This window comes from Achroia grisella, unplaced genomic scaffold (assembly GCF_030625045.1).
Source record: "Achroia grisella isolate CSIRO2021 unplaced genomic scaffold, CSIRO_AGI_Agris_v1 utg669, whole genome shotgun sequence".
Classification (NCBI taxonomy): domain Eukaryota; kingdom Metazoa; phylum Arthropoda; class Insecta; order Lepidoptera; family Pyralidae; genus Achroia; species Achroia grisella.
The window spans coordinates 362,871-373,778 of NW_026712988.1; the positions used below are offsets into that span (position 1 = coordinate 362,871).

A 10,908-nucleotide genomic window follows, 5' to 3' on the forward strand; every position below is an offset into this window, starting at 1 on the left:
TTCAATTAAATCTAGACCCTAAGAAAGGACTTTTAAATACGAAAAAAGGATTTGAAAGGTTGTATAGAATTATCGTCATTTTTTAAGCTGACGATTAAAAACAAATAAATGTGACATTCCAAGTTCTTAAAAATTTTACTTATGTATCATATATCTAATATGTTTTTGTATAATAATTAGCCTAAATATTTAAAAATGCTATCTATATACCTACATGACTCCACGAGGACGAAATCGCGTGTCTGTATATCGCATGTTTCAATTACGCAGATTAGCAAATGATAATCTATAATCGACATCGTTGTATAACAGTATAATTATGTAATATTATAGATAACCCACAGTGGTCATGTATGTACTGTGTGAAGCCCCTCCGATCGGTCCACCGTACAATTCAAACGGGGACCGATGTTACGACGGCCTAAGCCGAGGTTCGAACCCCTAGCGGTGGCCTCAGACTAATCCTCAGTCGTATCCGTCAGGCGAAAGTTGGCCTTCAGCAGCTCCATAAGTCCTTTCTTGGTTTGGAGTGCCATCTGCACTCGCCCCCTATCGTCCGGTGAAGCTGTAAAGGCCAGCTGCGGCCAACAGCATTAGAGTAGTCCGAAAAAAAAACTGTGTGAATCTCAACGAGGTGTCTGGATCGTTGTAAATAATTATAAAACACCAAATTTGTTAACTAAATTATAATTATATATATTTACTAGCCCTAGCTGTTCCCGCGACTTCTACCGCGTGGAATTTAACTTTATTTTTCTAAAATGTTAGTAACCTTAGTTACTCCTTATTACTCGTACATCAGCTACCTGCCAAAAAAAGTCCCGTCAAATCAGTCCCGCCATTTCAGAGATTAGTTGTAACAAACAGACAGACAGACAAAAATGGTAAAAAAAAATATTTATTTCAATATTATAAAGAGACACTACAATTTTATTTATATGTATAGATAGAAAACACCCAGATCGATACAAACAATCATACTCATGAATACGAATGTTTGTGCCGCGCGAGGAATTGAACCCGCGACCATTGGAACCATTAGAACACCGCAGCCGTCTACTTGTTATTATTATATTCGGTACTTACTTTTTCAGTGATAGTTCTCTTAACCGTAGGTTTGGACAGAGCCAGTAATTTCTTGATGGTTGTATTGGTCAAATTCCCTTGCGGAGCGTGGTTGTTTTTATTTACTTTCTTTGATCCCTTCTTCTGTTTCTTAGGTCCTGTAAGCATTTATGAACATACTATCAACTTCTATTTGCAACTTCATTAATGTTTCTTGGAATTAAGGAAGCTTTTGTTCATTCCGATCAAAAAGTTGGACTCGAAGAGCAAAGAACCGGAATCTATGGAAACATTTGGAGGAGTCCTATGTCACATCATGACAAACTGTTAACATTCAGATGGAAATATCCAATTAAATATAAACTAACAGGATCACAGTTACTGCAAAATATATGTATAACTAGCTGTACACGCGACTTAGTCTGTGTGGAATTTAACTTTATTATTTTAAAATAAAAGTAGCCTAAGTTACTCCTTATTACATCAGCTACCTGCCAATAAAAGTCTAGTCAAAATCGGTCCAGCCATTTCAGAGATTAGCCGGAACAGGGAGACAAAAATTCTAAAAAATGTACCGTATTTATATTCATATACATGTAGTAAAAAATGGTTATTTCAATATTACAAACACACACTCCAATTTTATTTATATGTATAGGTTAGAAAAAATTGTGATCTTAAAAGATACCAACTGCTATTATTATTATTATTATATGTCCATCCTGATGCAGTTTCTTTTCATAAAGCAATCAAATCAAAATATTATTACACTCTTATAATATGTAAAATCTATCGCCAGTTCAAAGTGCTTTCGAACTGAGAAAAACTGACAAGAAACTGGCCTCTTATTCTTTTTAAATGAGCTTTTACATGAATACAAAAGTCATTTACAACACTCAGTGCTTGCACTAAAAATTAGTATTTGGGTATTAACGCCCAAACACAAAGCTGATTCGTAACCAATGTGGTTGCAACTGTATTTAATAAATAATTTATTATAATACTAAATTCATGATACTAAGAATATCTTGTTATATGTTTGTTTTGTAGATTGTATACACAAAATATATTTTACTTTGTTAAAATAATTCGGCATGATTTTTTAATGTTAAAGGAAAGAGTAACAAATAACCACAGTCACAAACTTCCGTGATAATAATATTAGTAAATACAAAACAATAATCAAATTTCACACTTACCTGAGCAGGTACATAATAGATATTCATATGTTTAGGCACAAATTCACATTAAAAATATGTCAATCACATTATTAAAGATAAATCAAACTGGTCACAATTTTATCAAATTTATATGGGACCACATTCCCAGCTGAATTATCAAAACCAGTCCACATAGAAAAGTTCTGATAATTTAAAAGAGAGAGAAAATTATTTTTAAGAGAATAACACACAAGTTTCTTGCTTGTTCTTCTTGTGATGAGACAGCACTCCGAAAGAGCGGTAGATTAAAAAAAAAATGTTATGACTATTCAAAAGTGCTTCAATGTAAGTTTATTTGAATAAATGATTTTCTATTGTATTCTATTCTAAGATATTGCACAAAAAAAAAAAACAAAATAGAGACCAATTAAGAAACACCAACTTTTTGAATTTGGAATAACTTTTTTAGGGTTTTATACTATTGTTAGCCATTTTAGACCTGTGGTACCTTGCATTTTTATCTTTACCTAGGTTGTTGCCTAGGCCCGTCAAGGACAAGAACTGAAGAATATTCTTAGAAGTTATCATTTTTATCTCCTCAGGATAGTGTGTACTTTCTAAATGAGATATTTTGTTTATGATTATTTGGTTGGGACATATTACTAATTACTAAATATTTGACTTAACTATTACACAATTCTTGTTCTTAATTAAATAGACACAATTAGTACAATGATGATAATACTATAACGGTTATGGATCATTATTAAAACATGCGTGAATCAAGTCAGATAATATACTAGGACTGTATAAAATACAACTATATACTTACAGGGAATATGGTTATATACATGTATTAACTTTATATCTAAACTGATATTCACTGTGTACAAACATAGTTTAGTTTATTTATTACGTAAAAGATAGTAATTACAAATGCTCGATCATATTTAAGCTCTCAAATATGTATTAATCAATGAAACTTACGATGTGATGTATTACATTTTGTAGATGACGCAATTGTGTTAATTATACGAACCTTGACTCCCCGACCCTTTGCGTGGTTCCGCGCCTCTTTTGCCTCGCTTGTCCACACTCTCTATAAAGAAATAACATAACTTTAATATCATAACCTTTACCTAACCTAAAACATTAATAAAATTTTACTATTTATTCTATAAATATGTTACCTTCTTCGTCGACGAACTCGAGGGCCTGGCGGACTAATGCAGCGGACATTTTGCAGTCACAGAAAACGAAATCATTTATTTGTTTTAGATAAACACAGGAATTCTAACCTAAAAATTGTCAATATTGAAACACGAAAAATTGAATTAAATCTCAAATGTCGTATTCATACATCAGTCCGGTGTCAATCAATCGGGCTGTCAAACCAGACGTCACATTCACATTTAATTTTACTTATCATGCAGCATGGCTGTATATGCGCAAGTTTCTTTGCCTGTTTTTTAAAGGATAAACAGACTAAAAAAATTGTTTCGTTATTCTTTTATATTTTACCTAGGCTGTACGGTCTAAGGATCTTTGCCTGTTCCGTCATTGAAAAGGAGATGAACCAATATGGGGAAAAAAATATACTTTACCTCCCTGAGCATGTCAACACTGCGTCTTGTTTCCGTTTCATTATTATTTAATTTTGCCTATTATAATAATTAAAAATAAGAATGGAGAGTATAAATATACAGTATTATTCACTTATTTCCTTAAAGATTAACATTAAAATAAATAAGACTAATAAATATAATTATCAATCCTCAGCGTTTCATGAAAACTGCCTACTAACATTCCAACTCCTTCCTTAATAATAAATAGTCTTGAATTTTTTATAAAATATAAGTTATACCCTGTACGGTATTAGATATGTCCTAATACCTAAATATAAATTACATTTGTATTTATTTGTGTATTTTATTATATGTCCAGGTTTTGTATGCTGTATCGAGCGTTCAACGGTGAAAATGAAGCTCCTCCTGCAGGAGTGGAGAGACGTGAAGACCCTGGTACCGGAGCCCCACCACGCGGGCCGGGACCAGTGCCACATCCCAGATATGAGGTTAGTCGAAATATCTTTTTTTACGGACGACGATCTAATGGTGGTAGCAGGTTCGATTCCTCGCACAAACATTTGCATTTATGAGTACGATTGTTTAAGCAACCTAATTTCATTTTTATTATTTCCAGCGTATGCCACGTTGGTGGAAGTACTATTCAATAACGATTTGATTGTTTTCTTTGCATATTATTTATCATTACATAGTATAAAACAAAGTCGCTGTCGTCTGTCCGTTCCTATGTATGCTTAAATCTTTAAAACTACGTATCGCAGCCTGGGCGAGTAGCTAGTAAATAAATAAGACTTCCACCTACGCTAGTGGTAATCGCCAGTTATGAAAAAAAACACTCTTTTCTTAGCAATCTTCCTTCTATGCTCTTCTAGAATTCAAGTATTATTGCTATGCTACATTTAACGTGGATGATTTTTTTTATTACTAATGGGATTGCGCTTAGTCATACCTCATCTGATGGTAAATGATGGCAAGACTTATGATGTAGCGCGCTTACCCAGAAGAAATCTAGCACCATAGACTTGAAGAATCCGGGGTTGTATTTCTCCGGTGTGGAGCGCCCGGGCGCTATATGGTGTGTAGGGGGTCGTTGTCTTCGCCGGCGAGGACGGTGTCGTGTGTGTGTGTAAAAGTGTGGTCGGGGTGGCCAAAAAATGTTATAAAGTAATATACATATGGACTTTCTATAAAACTAAATAGTAGCGTGTTTTAATAAAAAAATATATATTGGCGTTGCACGCAAACACTAATGTTTTATTGATTACAACTGAAACTGTAACATTTGTATTAATATCTGCTATGCTTCGTTCATAGGGTCCCCCTACACCTTGTCCGGCTCGAGTGGAGTACGCTACACCAGTATTTGCTCGCAATTATCAGGGCGTATGGAGATACGTTGTGCAGATACCTTACGAGGGTTATTTCACGCAGACTGTTGAAGTCACAAGGTAAGTGAGAAGTGTTTATTAACTACAGCTAGTTATTGAAATTTGTAGTTCTTTATCAAAGGGGCTGTTCAAGTATTACGTAAGCACTATTGGGGGGGGGGGGATTTGCTTATTTTGAATGATGATGGGATTGGGATTTTGATGGGAGGGAAGTCTAGATTATGATTACGTCATCGGTAATTATTTACTTTTTTACACGAATGGCACTCCTCTCATTGCCTTTGCCCAAAAAAAACAATACAATAGTTGAGAAATGTTTACTTAATCATGGGGGAAAGGGGTAAGAGGTTTGCTTACTTTTGCTGACAAGGGGCCGGGAGGGGGGGGGGTGTAAATATGTAATAAATATGTACTTACGTACTTACGTATTACTTGAACGGCCCCAAACTGATGGTATTTAAACTAGCTGTACACGCGACTTCGTCCACGTGGAATTGAATTTTATTTTTCCGAAATAAAAGTAGCCTAAATTTCTCCATATTACATCAGCTACCTGCCAAAAAAAGTCCCGTTAAAATGGGTCCAGCCAATGTTTAGATTAGCCGAAACAATCAGACAGACAATAATTGTAAAAAATGTTATTTTGGTGTATGTACCGTATTTATGTTCTGACAAGAAACATAGCTCGTATTCTTTTCAAATTAATGTTGTACAATATATAAAGTAACAAACATCCATACATCTATACTCACAAACTGTCGCGTTAATAATATAGAATATTATGTTATCTGTGAATATAGTGAGATATCTTATATATAAAATTCTCGGGTCACAGTTTTCGTTCCCATACTCCTCTGAAACGTCTTGACCGATTCTCATGAAATTTTGTGAGCGTATTAAGTATGTCTGAGAATCGGCCAACATCTATTTCTCATCCCCCTAAATGTTAGGGGTAGTCCACCCCTAAATTTTTTTTTTATTTTAAGACAAAACAACGTTTGCCGGGACAGCTAGTAATTTATATTTCTATTGTGTTGGGTATTTGGTAGATGTATGCAGTCCCGCTGCCATTACTTGGAGGGTGGATGTTTGAGTTCCCCGCGCTGGGTATCACTATTAGTAGCTGAGTTACACTACCCACCGCCCGCACAACACTCGCAACACTTCCAGGTATGTATACTTGTATTTTTTTTATTTATGACTAGCTGTACACGCGACTTCGTCCGCGTGGAATTTAACTGTACTGTTCTAAAATAAAAATAGTCTAAGTTACTCTTTATTACATCAACTATCTGCCAAAAAATGTCTCGTCAAAATTTGTCCAGCCATTTCAGAGATTAGATTCCGTCTAATCTCTGAAATGGCTGGACAAACAGACCGACAGACAGATAGACAAAATTGTAAAAAAATGTTAATTTGGTGTATATACCATAAATACGGTACATACACCAAAATAACATGTTTTACAATTTTTGTTCATATGTTCAGATGCATGTAGTAAAAAACGGTTATTTCAATATTACAAACAGACACTCCAATTTTATTTATATGCAAAGATATTGACTGCTATGGAACATATGAAATTATGAAAGTATTTATTGAGGGAAAGATAGAAGGAAAGAGGGGGAGAGGAAGACCAAGGCACAGCTACTTCTAGCAAATGATCTTTCCTTTGCTTGGAGTCGTGTCATACCAGCAATTAAAGAGTATGATGGAAACTGAAGTGGCAAGAACTTCACCGACAAGAAGCGACACCGTTGCTCTTAAATTTATGAGTGATGATAATGAATTGGTGCACCCGCCTGCGCTAACGGTCTACGCTGGCGGGGCACCAGTGGAGGATGATAAGATGAGCATGAGGTCAGGTCAGTTAGCCCATCGTGACAAATTCACTAAGAATTTGTAATGATGTTCTTTTCCCGTCTTTCCTTCTCATTTTCCTTCGATAATATCATACATAATTTATCATATCAAGTGCCCTAATATTTTCTTCCCCTATTCGCAATAATATTTATGATCTGTTCTCTTTCTTTATCCCTCTGCAGTACTTCTTCATTTCTTATTTCATCTAATATATATACAAGATAATATTTTTTTATAAATGCAGTTTAAAAAAGCGAACGAAAGATTGAAAGAATTTATCTTCCTTAGGATTACCAGCGCGGTCAGGGAGCGCCGGAGACTGAACCTAGCACGGAGAAGCCACCGCACTGCGATGGACACGATGAGCTGGGATGTTACCAGGTACGTTGGCAATCCTGATACGTTATTTTTTTTTAATTACATCAAATAAATTAAGGCTCAATAAATGGATCCTATTTAATGAAAGTTAGTACCCCATCTAGGCTGGCAGACATGATGGCAGAATATTGTTATTAATAAGTAAGTAATCAAAATTGTTTCAATTTTGGTCAAATAATAACTTTACATTGTAATGATTAATTTAATCAAAATTGTTTCAATTTTGGTCAAATAAATAACTTTATATTGTAATGATTAATTTAATCAAAATTGTTTCAATTTTGATTAAATAAATAACTTTACATTGTAATGATTAATTTAATCAATATTGTTTCAATTTTGGTCAAATAATAACTTTACATTGTAATGATTAATTTAATCAAAATTGTTTCAATTTTAGTCAAATAATAACTTTACATTGTAATGATTAATTTAATCAAAATTGTTTCAATTTTAGTCAAATAATAACTTTACATTGTAATGATTAATTTAATCAAAATTGTTTCAATTTTAGTCAAATAATAACTTTACATTGTAATGATTAATTTAATCAAAATTGTTTCAATTTTGATTAAATAAATAACTTTACATTGTAATGATTAATTTAGTCAAAATTGTTTCAATTTTGATCAAATAAATGACTTTACTGTAATGATTAATTTAATCAAAATTGTTTCAGCTTCGTATGTACTACGACTGGTTCTTAGTGCCTGGTTCCTGCAAGTGTTGGAGACCAGACTACTTCGCTAAATACGTGAGACGCAGGCACACCAATGAATTGTAGATATATAGATAACAATAACAAACTCGTCAATGTATAACATATAAGTTTCAATGAAAATTGTTCCAAGCATTATGAAGTTACGCGGGTCAGCTAGTAGTAACAACTGATAGTATAAATCCGAAAGTTTGTAAGTGTGAATATTGCATGGCTGTTTGTTAGTCTTTCAAGCAAAAACTACTGAATGGATTTTAATAAAACTTTACAATAATATAGGTAAGGTCCAAGATGCTGACGTTTATACAGAAGTATAATTTCAAGTAGTATAAATAGTTTTAAAATATAAACGTGTTGGCAATTAGCTGTAAGTTTATATTGTTTTAATTAAATAAAATAAATAAAAAATAAAATAAATCAGAATAGCGCATTAGGCTACAAATTTCACGCGCGTAAAACCGTAGGCACAGATAGTTTATTTATGTAGGTACCTACTTATGAACAAGGTAGATTTATAAATCACAAGTGTGCTCGCGTTTCACCCGCTATAAATTTCTATAAACATAACCTATGTGTTATTCTTTTGATGTATTCAAAAGACCTAATATCGGGCTTCTCGACCAAATACTCCAATAGATTACTGCTATTGAGTAAAAACAACATATGCATGATGACTAGGGCCCTCACAGGACACTGCAAATTGAACAAGCATATGGCTAAGCTAGGCCTATGCACGACAAGTATCTGCAGATTCTGCCAAACTGAAGAGGAAACGCCGCTTCACATCCTATGTGGTTGTAGCCCACTCATGCATAAACGAAATATCTCCTTTGGAAAGTTTACACTCTTTCCCGAGGAGATAAAAACGATCGCTCCTAAGAATATCCTTCAATTCTTGTCCCTGACGGGTCTAGGTAGCGAACTCTGAAAAGGGCGAGCACAATAGATCTATGTAGGTCGCAGTGCTACAGGTGCTACACATCTGACAATAGCCCAAACAACCGTATAAAAAAAAAAAAAATAAAAAAAAAAAATGTGTTATTCAGATGCCTAAGCTATACTATATATTACTGTAAAGTTTCATTAAAATCCGTTTCAATTTTTTGCGTGAATGAGTAACATACATACATACAAACTTTCGCGTTTATAATATTACTAGCTACACACCCCGGTGTTTGTTTATTCTAAATTTGTATTTAAATTTATAGTTCTTTTATAGTATCATTCTTGTATAATATACTAGCTACTCGCCCTGGCTTCGCCCGGGTGTACATGTTTTATACATATAAACCTTCCTCTTGAATCATAATATCTGTTAAAAAAAAACGCTTCGAAATCCGTTGCGTAGTTTTAAAGATTTAAGCATACATAGACAGACAGCGACAGTGACTTTGTTTTATACTATATATAATCATTGGAGTGTTCATACGAGTGACCTAAACATTGCTCAAACAAACCTAAACCGACATGACAAAGTTTTTCAGGTATGTGTAATTCTAAGACATATTTGTTTAAAAAAAATCTGGCTACTCGTAATTACGCCATTCATTTTTTTACTATCTTGTTCGCATTTTTTTTTATTTCATACGAATGACCTGAACATTATTCCATTATTCAGTGAAAATTGATTTTTTCAGTTGTTTGATTCTAAAACATATTTTTGTTTAAAAAAAATTGGCTGCTGGTAATTATGCCTTTCAATTTTTTTTTCATTATAGAATCTGGGATTGTTCATACGAATGACCTAATTATTGGTTTATTTTTTAGAGAAAATCGAGTTTTTCAGTTACATGTAATTCTGTAACATACTTGTTTAAACTCAAAAACATTGGTCTATTTTTAATGAACTTCGATTTTTTATGCGTAATTTGAAAACAGACTTGTTTTTTTTAATTAATATGAAACGTTGATATTAAATGCCTTATCCTGTGGACAAAATTGCATCCAATTTAATATAGTTATTGTAGGAAAATTTCATAGTAGCAGATTTTGTATTGAGAGAGGCACGGGACCTGCATGTCCCTAAGGAGAAATTTCCACTCGTTACTTAACCGATTGGTGCTAACTTTGAAGTTGTGAATGTAAGACTGTAGGTATTTATTATAGTTAATATAACATATTGTTAAGTAGAGTTATGTACCAAAATATTGTATTGTATTGTATTGAAATGGGAGAAGAGATCTCTTACAATTATGGTTATGCAAATATTAACCTAGCTTATTTATAACCGAGTTACAAATGGTAATGACTTTTCATTATTGTCGATGTATAAATAATGAATAATATTCCTCTGGTAATGATTTTTCATTATTGTCGATGTATAAACAATAGTATACATCCAGCTCAATGTGCATTTATAATTAAGTTCTATAGTTATTAGAGTTGTGAATAAGTATATATCTCGTATTGCTACTTAATGAATTCATATTATTTTGTTTAATTCCGCTACAATTAGTATGTGTGAGACTAACTTGGCAGTCCGGTATTAATAATGACGTAAAGAAAACTGATATAAATGACTCTACCTAGGATATGCCTGGTAAAGAAGGTCTAGGAGAGACGACTTTAAAATAAATGGGAGAAGGCAAAGAGAGAGAGAGAGAGAGAGAGAGAGAGAGAGAGAGAGAGAGAGAGAGAGAGAGAGAGAGAGAGAGAGAGAGAGATTAGCATGTGTAATTCCACAAACATTTTGGTCAACACTAGGCTTCCAAACTATATCCTAACTCTATCCATTGCCTACTGCCTCGTTC

The 10,908-nt window shown here is 33.5% G+C and overlaps 1 protein-coding gene across 1 annotated transcript in view; it reads left to right on the forward strand.

Annotated features, from left to right (window-relative positions):
- LOC131849940 (uncharacterized) overlaps positions 1–9,324 on the forward strand; it is a 51,217-nt gene extending 41,893 nt beyond the window's left edge. Inside the window, exons 6-10 of the mRNA XM_059200072.1 lie at positions 4,170–4,299; positions 5,126–5,259; positions 6,249–6,369; positions 7,351–7,443; positions 8,120–9,324. Of these exons, the coding sequence (XP_059056055.1) occupies positions 4,170–4,299; positions 5,126–5,259; positions 6,249–6,369; positions 7,351–7,443; positions 8,120–8,224 (583 nt within the window). The 3' untranslated portion in view covers positions 8,225–9,324. The remainder of the gene's footprint in view (positions 1–4,169; positions 4,300–5,125; positions 5,260–6,248; positions 6,370–7,350; positions 7,444–8,119) is intronic.
- Positions 9,325–10,908: the final 1,584 nt, after the last annotated feature.